Source organism: Malaclemys terrapin, chromosome 5, assembly GCF_027887155.1.
Source record: "Malaclemys terrapin pileata isolate rMalTer1 chromosome 5, rMalTer1.hap1, whole genome shotgun sequence".
NCBI lineage: Eukaryota > Metazoa > Chordata > Testudines > Emydidae > Malaclemys > Malaclemys terrapin.
In genome coordinates, this window is record NC_071509.1 from 21,391,755 (window position 1) to 21,408,968 (window position 17,214).

A 17,214-nucleotide genomic window follows, 5' to 3' on the forward strand; every position below is an offset into this window, starting at 1 on the left:
TCTGGAGTGAATTCAAAATTCACCCAGCCTTTGTTGTTCACTTTTAAGGCGTTGCCTACACTAGGAAGGTTTTGCCTGTATAATTATACCAGTATAGCTATACTGGCAAAATCCACTAGTGTGGACACAGTTATAGCAGTATGAAAGGACTTTCACTGGTATAGCTTATGCCAATTCCCCCACTTATAAGCACAGTTATACTGATATAACTGTGTTCACACTAGGGCTATGTCTACACTGGCACTTTCATTGTTAGAACTTTTGTCGCTCGGGGTGTGAAAAAACAGCCCCCTGAACGACAAAAGTTTTAACAATGAAAAGCACCAGTGTGGACAGCGCTTCATTGGCAGGGGCTACATTGATAAAAATTAAACCCTTAACTGACTTAGCTATGCCGATAAAACTTGTAAGTGTAGACCATACCTTCCTATAGAATGGGTTTATTGTACCTAGTTTCTGTTTTGTCAGAGTAATGTGTATTTTCTTTCTCTTTTATTTTTTCCTAACTCACTGCTCCAGCATTCTTATAAGTAACTGCTGGGCAGGTAACCATCTGTTAATGAGTAATTCTTGTGTTTGTCTGATATTGGCATTGATCTGTTCCATGTTTTGCCACATAACATAGTTTCCTGAGTGGCTTGTTTGGAGCTCTTCATAATTACTGTATCATGTTTATAATTACATATCAAAGGAAAAGAGAGAAGAAGTGCTTCCGTTGCAAATAGCTTTCTGAGTACAAGTAACATCAAGCTGGATCCTGTGGATGTGCTGAGTACATTTCATGCCCACTGAGTTCAGAGCAAGTGGAGGGCACTTATCTCCACACAGGGCCCTTTGAAAGCTATTCAGTCCCTGTGGTTTTAGTAAAATAGCTGCATTCACATCAGCCCACAAAGAAGTTAATGATTAACATTGATAAGAGCTCTGATTACTTAACAAGTTAAAATACTCTAAAGTCAAGTGAACCACTGGGAGATTTTGGTATATCCAAATCTCTTGCAAAAACCTGTAGCTGATTTATCCTCCAGCTTCAGACCCCTGGGCAGCAGAACAGCCCAGCCTGCGGCTGTATGCAGGGCTTTTTGGAAAGGAAAATGAAGATGAAAGCCTGCAGTCCTTTCATTGTTGTCATCCTGGCTTTGACTTTCAGCAGTGACTGTACAGGGATGGTAAGTGTGATTTTCTTGTGATTTGGAATGGCTGGTTAGTGCATCAAAGACTGGACATGAAATGACAGGCACCAGATACTTATACTTGGGTTGAATGGGTGGAGCTGGACAGCTGGCTGAATTACACAAAGCAAGTTAGCTGACAAAATCTTTCTTCATGGATAATTTATCTGATAACTTTGTGGAAAATCAGGTATCATGTCATGCTAATAATACTACAATGGCTATGCATATAGGAGTCCTTTCACCTACCAGTAGGGTGGAAAACAGCAACCAGCATGTAATACACTGCCAAGTTATCAAGGGAGGAGCACACATACAAGAAATGCCGGGGATCTGTAATGCCCTTGCCGAGCAGACAGGAGCATGTTATAGGGTTTCATCTATAAGACCCACCCTGTACATCAAACTTCATGGATCTTTACCTCTAGATTGCCCTGTTGGAGTCTGAACCTGTGCATCTACTGGAATGTTGTGTATGTCACACTTGGTGCTCAGGCTACTAAACTTTCTCCTGGCTCAGGTCCTGATACAGCAAAGCACTTATGCATGTGCTGAACTTTCAGTGTTTCTATGCTTAAAATTAAGCAGCACATACATAAATGCTCTGGATCTGGGCTTAAACTAGTAGTGGCTAGGGGAGGGGCCATTAGGGATTAATGATAACAGTAATATTTGTGTCTATATATTTTTAAAGAATTGCCTGAGAGCCATCTAACTGCACATAGCTAGCCTAGGTAACCACCTGTTCTTACCTCTGTTGCTGGTGTCCTCCCCCACACCTTTCAACAGTGTATTACATGTTCTAGTTGCATCTTGTCTTGGACTGTAAGCATTCTAGGCCAAGGGAATGTCTCTCTCTATGTGTTTCTACAGTGCCTAGCACAAAGGGCCTCAATCCTACTTGGGCCACTGGGTGTTGGATCAGGCCTTAGGTTGGGAGGTGATGGAGCTGTTGTAGGCTCCAGACTGTGGAACTTGTTTCTTCCTTGCATCCATCTAAGCTTTTCCCTGTAGTAATAAACATCTCAAGCTGCTTTTTTAGAAGAATCATGCTTGGCTCCTTATTTATTAACTTCCCTCTATTTCTCCCCCTTCCTTATGTGCCAGTTCCTTTGATTGTTTTTCTGATATTGAATTTATATTATATGGATATTGTATTTTAATCACGGCTTTATGGTTATTTGTTGTCCTGAGTGCCTTTGGTGGTGGTGGCACTTTATATGTCCTACTATTATTTCTTATTTCTTGTGGCTGATTAGAATTAACATATTTAGTTTTATTGGTGTTCATTTCCTGATCAGTGAGCCCAAATAGAGATTGCTTATAACTCAGCCCATGGGGAACACTGCTAAATGATGTGAAAGGTCAAAAGGTTGGGGCATTATTCGTAGTTGCGAACTAGCTTTGAAAGACATGCTCCCCGCCAAAAGAAATAGGAACATATGTCCCTAGATAACAGAGAGATATAATGAAGCTTGTCTTCTGCATTCTTGTACCATGTTTGGCTTTTCCTGGATAAGCCACGACCTTTCATCAGCTAATGTTTGTTTATCCCCTTTCACAAGACTGCACCCTCGCCAAAACCACACACAAATAATAGGATTCTTGTAGAAGTGCTACATAACAAATGTTTTGGGACTCCTCTGAATGTATGTTTCGTCCTTACAGAATGTTTCATGTAATGGATTTATGTCTTTTCAATCTGCATTATTTTTATTTGTAGAACCGTGGGTTTACACAAAGAAGAGGCCCAGTACATGAAATCTTTCACCACAGAGGTACCAAATCAATTCTAATAGGCATCAGTAATAACAAACTGTTTACCTGTATCTATGCTATGCAACCCTATACCAAGCCTGTTTTTTGTTTCAACGTGAACTCTTAAAGACAGTGGCGGAGGAACAGAAAGAAAAGAACAGTGCATATTTAATTATTTATACACAGTGGAGCAGCTCTAACAGGAAATACTGAGAGACACCTGCCTCAGAATATCCTATAGTGCAGTGGCTAGGGCACCCTCCTGGGTGGGGAAAAGCCAAGTTCAAATCCCTTCTCCACATCAGGCAGAGTAGAGAATTGACCTAGGTCTCCCACATCATGACTGAGTGCTCTAGCCACTAGCTAAAAGATATAAAGGTGCTGGGGAGACAGCACCACCTCTTCCTCTGGTGGTGTTATGTGCCGGACCCAATCTGGTAGGCAGATTCTGAGAACACCTACCAGATCAGGTGCCACAGGTAAGATAGGCAGAACGCCTACTCTGAGGATCATGCTGGGGCTTAAGTGTGAGCTACATGCAGGCATCTAGACTGAAGTGGCTGTGCACCTGCCCAGTGGCAGATTTGTAAGCACCTAAGGGACTTTACCTGTGGAAATTCAGGCCCCTAAGACTTTAGGTACCTACAGTGTTAGGTGGCAATTGAGGGGGAGGGTTTGCATATCTAAATTTTGAATTTTAGCACCTAAAGTGACAGCGAGGTGTCCAAATCCATTTGTGGATCTTGCCCAGGAGTTGGTGGAAGCTCTCTAAAAATGGAGGGGCCACAGGTGCCCGAACCATGGCCCCACCCTCACACCATCCCCTCCCTCAAGGCTTTGCCCCCATGCTGCCCCTTCTTCCTGAGCCCTCGCACCACCGCTTCTCCTCAAGGCCCTGGCCCCATGCCGCCTCTTTCCCCCAAGACCCCTCCCCCTGTTCACTCCTCTTTGCCCCTCTCCTCCATTACTTGCCCTTATGGCCGGTAAAAAGTAGGAGGGCCTTATCTAGCCTTACCTGCCTTATAGGGATCCCATCATCCCTCTTAGGCAACTGTACTACTGAGGTGGTGGGCATAGACTCATTGCTTCTAGAAATCCATCTCAGTCCATTTTTCTTCACTTGTAATGAACCTATTTATTCCAAAAGTGATGATCTGATCATTCCAATCAATGTTTGCCCCCATATTAAGTATCTTCTTCCACCCTTTACAGCCCTCCTACCCCTTTGGCCATTTTTGTCTATTTGATTGTTTTACAGGCTAACACTTTACTTTAAATGGATGTTATAATGTGGTATACAGGCCCAATGAGTACTACAGTAACTCCTCGCTTAAGGTTTTAGTTATGTTCCTGAAAAATGTGACTTTAAGCGAAACGATGTTAAGCGAATCCAATTTGCCCATAAGAATTAATGTAAATGGGGAGTTGTTAGGTTCCAGGGAATTTTTTTTCACCAGACAAAAAACTATATATTATATAGATATATACACAGTATACGTTTTAAACAAACAATGTAATACTGTTCACAGCTATGATGATTGTGAAGCTTGGTTGAGGTCGTGAAGTTAGAGGCTGGAAGAGGGAGGGATATTTCCCAGGGAATGCCTTGCTGCTAAATGATGAACTAGCACTCGGCTGAGCCCTCAGGGGTTAACACATTGTTGTTAATGTAGCCTCTCACACAAGGCAGCACGAAAACGAGGGAGGGGAGACAGCATAGCAGACAGAGACAGACATGCACCTCGTGTGTGTGTGGGAGAGAGAGAGAGAGAGATGCACATTTGCCCCTTTAAATAAGCTGACCCACTCTTAAGTGTATTGTCTTTTTAAGTGGATCAGGAAGTTGAGACAGCAGCTGCTGCCCCAAGCTCTCTATGTCTCTCTCCGTCTGTGTCCCCTCCCTGCAGGGGTAAGCGGGGTGCAGGGGGAGGGGGACACCCTGACATTAGCCCCCCCTTCCTCCCCTGCACAGCAAGCAGGAGTCTCTGGGAGCAGCTCCAAGGCAGAGGGCAGGAGCAGCACATGGCAGTGGGGGGAAGGACAGCTGAACTGCCTGGCAATTGATAGCCTGCTGGGTGGCTGCAGCACGGGGAACTTGGGGGAGCAGGGAGCTGATAGGGGGAGTTGATAGGGGGGCTGCTGGTCCACCCTGGTTACAAGCCCCCATCAGCTAGCTGCACCGGGCTGCTCTTCCTGCAAGCAGTGGACAAAGCAGGCAGCTGCCAAACGACATTAGAAGGGAGCATTGCACAACTTTAAACGAGCATGTTTCCTAATTGATCAGCAATGAAACAATGAGACAATGTTAACCGGGATGACTTTAAGTGAGGCGTTACTGTATTTCAGATATCACAATAATATGAATGTATTATTATTAATTATTATTATGTCTGGCTGTACTGGGAATTGCCATATATTCATGAGCTGAAATTACCTGAAATTTTTATTCTACCACTGACTACTTAAATAATGTTGCTTTAGCTGTAGTGCCTGCAGATCCAGTGTACTCTAAGTAAGATTTCCTTTTCCTCTTACTATACCAGAGTTCACAAGAAACAGGATCCACCATCCTATTGAGATACCTGAAGATTCCTTTCCTTTAAATTAGCATTACTTTTGTGTAAGCAAAGAGCTGCATGTCAGTGTGTGACTGCATGGAACGTTTTACTCTTGTATTTCAGTGTTTACAGAGGATGAACAGCTATGTACATTTCCCTTTCGATATGGTGGAAGAATGTACCACGCATGTATATCAAATCTATTTTCTCAAAAGAAATGGTAAGTCAGCTTTGCAAAGAAATATTCAGTGCTTTATTTTAAATTAAAATGAGTAGGTATCTGATCATTAGTCTTGTTTTTACCATAAATATTTATGGGCCCAATCCAACACCCATTGAAGTCAAAAGAACGACTCCTACCGATGTCAGTGAGCATTGGCTCAGACCCTGTATACAGAAAGAGATGGGGCAATGCCAGTGTCTTAAGGCACAAAGAATGCACAAAAGTAGTGTAGAAGAATTATGCGTCATCGCACAAAAGGAATGCAGAAGAATTATTCATCAGGGGTCATACATATTCTTTCCTTGATTCATATATGGGAATTCCAGTTCAGATCATTGGCAATTCCTTGTGCAGTATAAGTGGAGAATATGACCTCTCTACTATTAACTCTCTGGACTGAATAAAAGATGGAATATAAATATATGTAATCAATGCGCTAGGACTGACCTCCCTGCTGAAGAAGCAATCAAGTTTTGTGTGGGTAACAACTCAAAAGTTTACTACAGGAAAGCCAATCAAGTTTTTAGATGAAATCCTTTTTCCTGCCTGTACTAAACTCTAGTGAGACTGGCACCAATCTCATATGGACGGTGCAGTTGTAGGTGGACTACAGCTAGCCTTCAGAATATTTATTTTTATTATTCCAGATTCACTTATTTTTTTAAAAATTCAAAAACTTTTTCAAAGAGTCACGGTCCAATTCTGTCCTTCCCTGAATGTGGGAATTGTTATAAATATTCACTATTATTTGTATTACAGTAGTGTCTGGAGGGCTCCAGTCAGATAGGGACCCCATTGTGTTAGGCACTGTATAAACACAGAGAAGCAGACAACCTCAAGCTTTGTCTACACTAGCACTTAGGTCAGTAACAGACAGAAGTTTCACTGGCAAAAGCACCAGTGTGGACAGCGCTATGTCAGTGAGAAAGTGTCTCTGGGTGTCATAGCTACCGCCATTCGTTGGGGGTGGTTTAATTATGCCAGCAGGGGAGCTCTCCCCCACTGGTATAGAGTGGCTACACAGGAGACCTTGCAGTGGCACAACTGTGCTGCTGTAAGGGCTGTAGTGTAGATATGGCCTTAGTTTACTACCAGACACAAGAAGTGGGTATAAGAAGACAAAATAGAGAATGGACTAGGAAGTACAGGGGTCTGACCATCTTTTTCCCTATAGATGATTCGTAAGTGGCAGATTTAAGGGTGTCGGTAAATGTGATAATGTTACAGAATGTGTTTGTAAATAGATATGCAGTAGAAGGCAGGTTCTAGCCCTTAGATTTTATTTTGGACAAGTGCCTTTTTTCATGATTGACACAAGTGTTTCTTTGACTGCATATCTATTGTGAGTGTAAAGTGCTAGTGTAGTGTAGGCACCATAGGTCAGTCTCATGTGGACTCATTTAAACTGTGTCAGTCCCAGGATATTAGACAAGGTGGGTGAGGTAATATATTTAATTGGACTAACTTCTGTTGGTGAGAGAGACAAGCTATCCATGTTGAAGCTGATTGTGATGTTCAGGAAGTTGAGGCTAGTGTGGAAGTGTTCCAGAGAGAAATGCACCACAAAATGCATCATGAAACCAATTATATACCTGAGATACATTGATGATATTTTCATCCTCTGGACAGACAACTTAAACTCCCTCACAGATTTCCACCACAATTTTAACACCCACTCCCTGTCCATTAAACTCTTTCTGGAATGTTCCTGCACCAGCATCAACTTTCTGGACACTACAATCAGCTTAAATAATGGAACTCTACGAATGACTATATACAAGAAACCCATGAATCACCATACCTACCTTCATAGATCCAGTAACCATCCCAAAGATACCAAGAAATCTACAGCCAGGCACTCAACTACCACAGAATAAGCTCCCAAGAGAAAGTCCGGGATATACACCTTAACGCACTTAAAACCACCTTCACCAAACAAGAACACTCCACCAGAAAAGTAGATTGCATCATGGAATGGGCCACCAAAATACCTTGAGAGAACCTGCTTCAATACATAAATAAAACTCCCTCTGGCCGCACACCCCTAGTTGTCGTCTACCACCTCACTCTGGAACCCATACTGGGTATCATTACACAACTACAACCCATACTCGATGGGGACCCCATCTTGCAAGAAATCATTCCTGAAACAACCCCCCACCCAACCTTTCTAAACTCATCATCGAAGCAAGCTACCCACAGACCAGGACACACCAACTTAAAGTGACACCAGATCCTGTCAGAACAGATGCAAAACCTGCAGAAATACCTCCTCCGTGCCAATGGTCAATACCTGCCACAACACACTTTTCAAGATCCATGGGTGCTACACATGCTTATCACAACATGTGGTATACCTCACTCAGTGACTAAATGTCCCAATAACAACTATGTGGGTGAAACCAGACAATCACTATGCTCTCAAATGAACTCACACAGGAAAATGATAAAAGACAAGAACACCCTATCACCTGTGGGTGAACACTTTTCACAAAGTGATCACTCTATATCTGACCTATCCGTCCTCATCCTCAAAGGAAACCTGCATAACACTTTCAAAAGATGAGCCTGGGAGCTTAAATTCATAACTCTTAAGACCATGATGTTTAGTGTCTAGCAAAAAGACACTGGATTTATGGCTTATTACAACAGTTTGTAACCCACTAGCCTCCCCTTTTTGACATATGACTGCAGAGATGTTAATGGGCCACTTCAACTTGAATTGTCCCTTAGAATATGTGCTAGCTACTTGTACTACACTATTTGTTCTATCTTGTATTTAGCTGTGATGCTCTGATTACTTTTTCCAGACCTGAGGAAGAGCTCTGTGTAGCTCAAAAAAGCTTGTCTTTCTCATCAACAGAAGTTGGTCCAATAAAAGATATTACCTCTCCCATCTTGTCTCTCATTTAAACTAAGTAATTCAAGCTAGGAGATCACTTCTGATTATCCTGATTATCCACAGGTAAATAGCTGATGAGAGAGGCACCAATAAAACAATATTTCAAGAGTATCTTAATTAAATATATATAATGTGAGCAATTTTCTTTCTTGAAACCTGCATCCAAATGAGCCAACACACTGGAGATCGATCTTTAGGCCTATTTTAGTTTATTTCATGTTCAGGGGGATTCTTAATTATACCTGAAATCCTCCATAAATATCTTTAACTAACTATGCCATAGAAATTGAAAAAGAGCCAATGTGTGGGATCCAGGGTTGGAGCACAGTTGAGAGCTGACCTTGGGTGGCTTTCATTTGTGCTTCCTGTTTTCAAATACAGTTTACAAGTTGGCAGATAAGAGAGGAGGTAGCTGTAGCTGCCTGATTTTGACAAGTCATGTCTGTTTCATCTTTATCTCTGACCTTTCTAGAGAACATATGCTCTTCTCTCATAAGCTAAAAGCAACCTGACATGTCTTCAGAGATCTTGATGCCAGAAAACTAGCACTGCATAACAAAGAGAGCGCTGCCTTGTGCATTGTTTTTGTTAGCTTATGTGCATATGAGTCTGTATATGATAATGTCATATGTGATAATGGACTTCAGATGACTCTGCTGACTGGTGAGCAGATAAGACTTCACTTCCTCCCTGCTCTTTTTGACGTGGCTTATACTGGGAGGGACATTATCAGGGACTGTCATTGTGGCTGGCCCCTCCTCAGCTGTTTGGCACAACCTGGCCCTTTATATAGCACTTAGGGTGACCAGACAGCAAGTGTGAAAAATCGGGATGGGGGTGGGGGGTAATAGGACCCTATATAAGAAAAAGACCCAAAAACCAGGACTGTCCCTATAAAATTGGGACATCTGGTCACCCTAATAGCACTTGACAAACTAAAACAGTTGGATAGCACCACATTGTTCTGCTGATTTAAAGCTTTCTAGATACATTGCTTAACCTGAGGGTTTTCCTATTTAATACCTGTTTGAAGTGTTGTTGTGGCTGTTTTGGTCCCAGGACATTGCTAGACACTAAAAATCATGAACTCAGTAAAGACACTGAATTTATGGCTCATTATAACAATCTGTAACCCACTGTCCCTCCATTGTCCTATGACTGTAGAGGTGTTAATGTCCATTTCACCTTGAATGCTCGCTTGCAACATGTGTTAACTTATTGTCTTAACAATCTGTTCCACCTTGTATTTAGCTGTGACTCTCTGGGATGTCTACACTGCAATGTAAGCCCAGGGTCAGTTGAACTTGAGTTAGCAGACCCTGGGTTTGTTTACCTAGTCCTTGAGAGTCTACACTCATTTGTAATCCCAGGTTAGGAATTGTTGGACCTTGCATCCCAGCCTGGGGCACCAGCGTCTATACTGCATTATGAGGGCAAAAGTCAAACCACTCATATCCCAGACTTCCTAGCACACACACAAAATGTGGCTGCTCTAGCCCTTTTGTTCCTGGAGCAATGTGGGAAAACTTGACTGTCCACCAAACATGACTGTCTAGAGGACAAAGAAAGTCAGCTGGTGGGGTTGTGGAATACTTTTTGCAGACTCCCATAGTGTGAGTCCAGTGGGGCTGCAACTACATTGCAAAGCAAAGGCTTTAATCTTGGGTCCCGGCTTGACTCACACTCGGATCCTCCACCCCTGTGGTGTCCTAGGACACTGGGTCTGAGTCCTAGATTAGCGTGATTTGTGTGTAGACAGAAGGGGGATTATGCTTGAGCCTGAGTTCAAACCCAGGGTTTACATTGAAGTGTAGAAATATCCTCTGAATACCTTTCCCAGACCCGAAGAAGAGCTCTGAGTAGCTTGAAAGCTTGTTTCTTTCACCAACAGAAGTTGGTCCAATAAAAGATGTTGTCAGGGAGCAGACCAAGCCCCCACTGTAGTTCACTGGTTGCTCAACATGCACCATACCTGCAGCTGTGCTTGCCCTTGTTCCAGCCCTGCTCCTGCTTGCTCCAGCCCTTGTTCTAGCCCTGCTCCAGACTGCTTCCAGTTCCTCTGCTCTGCTCCAGCTCCTGTTTCCCTCTACTTCAGACTTCCAGTTTTGACCCACCCGCCCTAGCTCTGCCTGTGGCTTATGACTCCAGTTGACTCTCCAGTTCTGGCATTCAGCTTCTATGTCTCCAGCACTGATCTCTGGTTCTGCCTCTGGTTTACAACTCTGGTTTCCCTTCCTCCCACTCTGACATTTGGCCTTCTGCCCCTCTGGTACTGACCCTTGACTCATTTCCTGGACTCCATCCACACTTGACCCAGCTCTAACCTGTAGGCTGAACTCTTCTCTTCACCGTTAGGCCTGACCACCTATGGCTTGGTTGGCAATAAATATTACCTAACCCACTTTATCTCTCTATTTAATAGCTGACATATTAGTGCCTGATCCAAAACCCATTCAAGTCAGTAGAGGAGTCTGTGACGGGTTCCGTTACAGAGACCCCCTGGGGACTGTCAACTGATGTGCTGGAATTACCTCTGAGCCCATTTTCCCTGCCAGCTTGGGACTCCAGAACCTCATCTTGTTGAGCCAGACATGCTAGCCTACTGCAACACAGACCCAAGTCTGGTCCATACCCCCAAAGCTGCAGGCTTTAACCAAAAACTGCTCAGCAAGTCACCTATCTCCAGCACCCAAACACCCAGTTCCCAATGGGATCCAAACCGCAAATAAATTCGTTTTACCCTATATAAAGCTTATAGGGTAAACTCATAAATTGTCCGCCCTCTATAACAATGATAGAGAGATATGCACAGCTGTTTGTTCCCCCAGGTATTAGTCACTTACTCTGAGTTTACTAATAAAAGTGATTTTATTAAATATAAAAAGTAGGATTTAAGTGGTTTCAAGAAATAACAGACAGAACAAAGTAAGTTACCAAGCAAAATAAAACAAAACACGCAAATCTAAGCCTAATACATTAAGAAACTGAATACAGGTAAACCTCATCCTCAGAGATGTTCCAATAAGCTTCTTTCACACACTAGACTCCTTCCTAGTCTGGGCCCAGTCCTTTCCCCAGTACAGTTCTTGTTAGTTCCAGCAGGCATCTTAGGTGAAAAGCAGGGGATTTCACATGACTGGGACCCCCCTTTGTTCTGTTCCACCCCCTTTTATAGCTTTGGCAACAGGCGGGAATCTTTTGTCTCTCTGGGTCCCCACCCCACCTTCTAAATGGAAAAGCACTGGATTTAAGATGGATTCCAGTACCAGGTGACATGGTCACATGTCCTGTGAGACCCCAAGCCTCCATTCTTTCTGGTCTGACTCACACGAACACTGGAAGGCTTACAAGTAAACAGAGCCATTTACAACCAATTGTCCTGGTCAATGGGAGCCATCAAGATTCTAAACCACCATTAATGGCCCACACTTTGCATAATTACAATAGGACTTTAGAATAATACTTCATATTTCTAGCTTCAGATACAAGAATGATACATTCATACAGTAGATTATAAGCTTTGTAACGATATCTTACAAGAGACCTTTTGCATAAAGCATATTCCAGTTACATTATGTTTACACTCATAAGCTTATTTCCACAAACATATGGAGTGCAACGTTAGAGTGTCTTTCTATTTACTTCAATAACATTCGGATCAGACACTTAATATGCTGTTTTTTAGTTCTGCTGCTGGATTTTATATGCAGAAGTCTTGAGCTGTGGGCCGCCGCCCAACCCATCTCCTAGTGACTTTAATTTTATTATTTGTGTTATGGTAGCATCTAGGAGCCCAGTCATGGACCAAGATCCCAGTATAGTAGGCACTGTACACATACATAATGAAAAGAAATTCCCTGCCCCAATCTGCATATAAAACAAGAGACAAAAGGTGGTTATAGTCACACAGATGAGTGATCACAGGGAAACATTGAGACAATATTGGGCAGTATAATAGGCCATGGCCTCAACATGTCAATTGCCTAAGTGTTGTCACGTTTTTGGTAGGCATCACAGCACAGAAGAGTTTTAAGAACGGATGTAAAGGATGACAATGACAATAGCTTTACAAATATTTATGGGGAGCTCCTCCCAAGCATGAGTGGCAGCTTGGGAGATTATATGTACTGTGGGAACAGGACCTTGAATGTGAAGACGAGTAGTTTGTGTTCGATACGGTGGAGAAAGGGGGGCCAGTGCAGGGAGCCATGTCAGGCCCTGTAACTTCGATAACATAAAATATTTAAAGAGGAAAAAAGATTCTAAACAAGTTAATATTGAATCCCATCTGCTGAAGGACAGAGTTGGGTGATCTTAATTTTGGGGTAAATCTTAGCTTTTTCTAACCATCCCACAGAGTTTTGTTGTTGTTTAAAGTCTTTATGTGACATATTTATTTAGCTCTTTTGTCATTAATCAGAACTATATAGAGCCTTTTCCATTAGCTTCTCACATGCCAGTTAATGTAGTGTTGGTCTAGTAAGCCAGTCTTGCAGCAATATCTCAGCTGTAAAGCTCCAGACACCCTTTTCCCATCACTGCTGACACAAATGAGGCATTAAATGCAGAGCCTGAGCCCATTTCAGGAATAATGTCATGAGCACCGCGGTGTCAGTGACAACTTTTAACTTAATGATTAATTTAACTCTAATGTAACAATTGTGGCAAAATCATAGGCCATCTTTTAAGAAGGCCTGATCTCAACTCCAGTATAAGCCATGGAGGGTGTCCCATTGACTTGAATGGAGTTAAGTGGACCCTAATTCTTTTAACTTCAGAATACTACTTTAATTTTGGTAATTTTTAATTGGACTACCATGCATCTTTCTTTCTGTTCAATTAATGTTAAAAAGATACATAATAAAATAGTGAAATAGTGATCAGGTAGTTTAAATAAAACAGAAGAAGAGTATAGAAGGGTATAGCTTGCTCAGGAAGGACAGGCAGGGAAAAAAGGGAGGAGGTTTTGCCTTATATATTAAAAATGTATAGACTTGGATTGAGATTGAGATAGAAATAGGAGACAGAGTTGTTGAAAGTCTCTGGGTAAGGATAAAAGCAGTAAAAAACAAGGGTGAAGTCCTGATAGGGGTCTACTACAGAAGAAGAGGTGGGTGAGGCTTTTTTTAAACAACTAACAAAATCATCCAAAGCACAGGACTTGGTGGTGATGGGAGACTTCGACTACTCAGACATCTGTTGGGAAAATAAAACAGCAACGCACAGATTATCCAACAAGTTCTTGGAATGTATTGAAGACATTTTTTATTTCAGAAGGTGGAAAAAGCTACTAGAGGAGAGGCTGTTCTAGATTTGATTTTGACAAATAGGGCGGAACTGGTTAGAATTTGAAAGTGGAAGGCAGCTTGGGTGAAAGTGATCATGAAATGGTGAGTTCATGTTTCTAAAGAATGGTAGGCAGGAGAACAGCAAAATAAAGATAATGGATTTAAAGAAGGCAGACTTTAGCAAACTCAGGGAGTTGGTAGGTAAGATCCCATGGGAAGCAAGTCTAAGAGGAAAAACAATTGAAGACAGTTGGCAGTTTTTCAGAGAGACATTATTAAGGGCACAAGAGCAAACTATCCCACTGCGTAGGAAAGATAGGAAGTATGTCAAGAGGCCACCCTTGCTTAACTAGAAGCTCTTCAATGATCTAAAAATCAAAAGAGTCCTACAAAAAATGGAAACTAGGTCAAATTACAAAGGATGAATATAAACAAATAATACATGTATGGAGGGACAAAATTAGAAAGGGCAAGGCACAAAATGAGATCAAACTTGCTGGAGACATAAAGGGTAAAAAGAAAACATTCTACAAATACGTTAGAAGCAAGAGGAAGACCAAGGACAGGGTAGGCCCGTAACTTAACTGGGGGGCGGGAGGGCGGAAATAATAACAGAAAATGTGGAAATGGCAGAGGTGCTTAATGACTTCTTTGTTTCGGTTTTCACCAAGAAGGTTGGTGGTGATTGGATGTCTAACATACTGAATGCCAGTGAAAATGAGGTAGGATCAGAGGCTAAAATAGGGAAGAACAAGTTAAAAATTACTTAGACAAATTAGATGTCAAGTCATTAGGGCCTGATGAAATGCATCCTAGAATACTCAAGGAGCTGACTGATGAGATATCTGAACCATTAGCCATTATCTTTGAAAAGTCATTAAAGACGGGAGAGATATCAGAAGACTGGAAAAGGGCAAATATAGAGCCAATCTATAAAAAGGGAAATAAGCACAACCCGGGAATTACAGACCAGTCAGCTTAACTTATGTACCTGGAAATATAATGGAGCAAATAATTAAGCAATCAATTTGCAAATATCTAGAAGATAATAAGGTGATAAGTAACAGCATAGATTTGTCCAGAACAAATTGTGTCAAACCAACCTGATAGCTTTCTTTGACAGGATAACAAGTCTTGTGGATGGGGGGAAGCAGTAGACATGGTATATCTTGACTTTAGTGAAGCTTTTGATACTGTCTTGCATGACCTTTTCATAAACAAACTAGGGAAATGCAACCTAGATGGAGAGTACACTTGTAAAGTTTGCAGACAGTACCAAGCTGGGAGGGATTGCAAGTGCTTTGGAGGATAGGATTAAAATTCAAAATGATCTGGACAAACTGGAGAAATGGGCTGAAGTAAATAGGATGAAATTCAATAAGGACAAATGCAAAGTACTCCGTTTAGGAAGGAACAATCAGTTGCACACATACAAAATGGGAAATGACTGCCTAGGAAGGAGTACTGCAGAAAGGGATCTGGTGGTCATAGTGGACCACCAGCTAAGTATGATCAGGGCCGACTCCAGCATTTCTGCCGCCCCAAGCAAAAAAAAAAAAAAAAAGCCGCGATCACAATCGCGCCCGGCGGCGGCAATTGGGGGGAAAAAAAAAAAAAAAGCCGTGATCGGCGGTGGCAGTTCGGCAGCAGGTCCTTCACTCCTAGAGGGAGTGAGGGACCTGCCGCCCCCCGAATTGCCGCACATGCCGCCCCTCTCCCTTGGCTGCCCCAAGCACCTGCTTGGGGATCTGGTGCCTGGAGCCGGCCCTGAGTATGATTCAACAGTGTAATACCGTTGCAAAAAAAGCAAACATCATTCTGGGATGTATTAGCAGGAGTGTTGTAAGCAAGACACAAGAAGTAATTCTTCTGCTCTACTTTCTGCTCATTAGGCCTCAACTGGAGTATTGAGTCTAGTTCTGAGCACCACATTTCAGGAAAGATGTGGACGAATTGGAGAAAGTCCAGAGAAGAGCAACAAAAATGATTAAAGGTCTAGAAAACATGACCTAAGAGGGAAGATTGAAAAAAATTGGGTTTGTTTAGTCTGGAAAAGGGAAGACTGAGAGGGGACATGATAACTCTTTTCAAGTACATAAAAGGTTGTTACAAGGAGAAGGGAAAAGAATTGTTCTTCTTAACCTGTGAGGATAGGACAAGAAGCAATGGGCTTAAATTGCAGCAAGGGAGGTTTAGGTTCACATTAGGAAAAACTTCCTAACTGTCACAGTAGTTAAGCACTGGAATAACTTGCCTAGGGAGGTTGTGGAATCTCCATCATTGGAGAGATTTAAGATCAGGTTAGACAAATACCTGCCAGGAATTGACTAGATCAGCAGTTCTCAAACTTTAGCAACCCGAGGACCCCCATTTTGATTTAAAATTTTTCGGGGACCCCAACCCCCCCCCACTCAGCCCTTGCTCTGCTCACTTCCCCAAGGCCACGCCCCAGCTCACTCCATCCCCCCTCCCTCTGTCACTCGCTCTCTCCCACCCTTACTCACTTTGACCAGGCTGGGGCAGGGGGTTGGGGTGCAGGAGCAGGTGTGGGCTCTGGGAGGGAGTTTGGATGAAGGAGTGAGTGAGGGGTGTGGGCTCTGGGCTGGGAGTTTGGATGTGGGAGAGAGTGGGGTGTGGGCTCTGGGAGGGAGTTTGGGTGTGGGATGGAACGGGAAGGAGTTTGGGTTCTGGAGGAGGCTTAGGGCTGGGGCAGGGGTGAGGGGTGCAGAGAGGATGACAGAGGGAGTTTGGGGGCGGGAAGGGGTGTGGGCTCTGGAAGGGAGTTTGGGTGCAGGCTCTGGGCTGGGGCAGGGGGTTGTGGTGTGGGAAGGGGTAAGAGGGGGGTAACACTTACCTCGGGCAGCTCCCGAAAGCGACTGGCACATTCCTCTGGCAGCGGTTCCTAGGCAGCGGGTCAGGGGGTCTCTGCGTGCTGCCCCTACCCGCAGGCACTGCCCCCTCAGCTCCCGTTGGCCATAGTTTCCAGCCAATGGGAGCTGCAGAGTCGGCGCTTGGGCCGGGGGCAGCACGCGGAGACTCCCTGCCCCCCTCTGGCCGCAGGGACGTGCTGGCCACTTCCAGGAGCAGCGCAGACCCAGGGTCCCCACTCCTCGCCCTCTCTCCCAGTGCCTGCTTCAGTTGTTCCCCGGCGTGAAGCAGGTGCTGGGAGGGAGGGCGAGGAGTTGAGGGAGAGAAGGAGTGGGGAGGAGTTGATCAGCGGGACCCACAGACCCCCTGAAGTACGCTCGGGACCCTCAGGGGTCTGCAGACCCCAGTTTGAGAAATGCTGGTCTAGATAATGCTTAGTCCTGCC

General features: G+C 43.5%; 1 protein-coding gene across 1 annotated transcript in view; it reads left to right on the top strand.

Moving 5' to 3' along the window:
* Positions 1 to 961: 961 nt before the first annotated feature.
* HGFAC (HGF activator) overlaps positions 962 to 17,214 on the top strand; it is a 71,673-nt gene continuing 55,420 nt past the window's right edge. Inside the window, exons 1-3 of the mRNA XM_054030540.1 lie at positions 962 to 1,169; positions 2,896 to 2,950; positions 5,612 to 5,708. Of these exons, the coding sequence (XP_053886515.1) occupies positions 1,071 to 1,169; positions 2,896 to 2,950; positions 5,612 to 5,708 (251 nt within the window). The 5' untranslated portion in view covers positions 962 to 1,070. The remainder of the gene's footprint in view (positions 1,170 to 2,895; positions 2,951 to 5,611; positions 5,709 to 17,214) is intronic.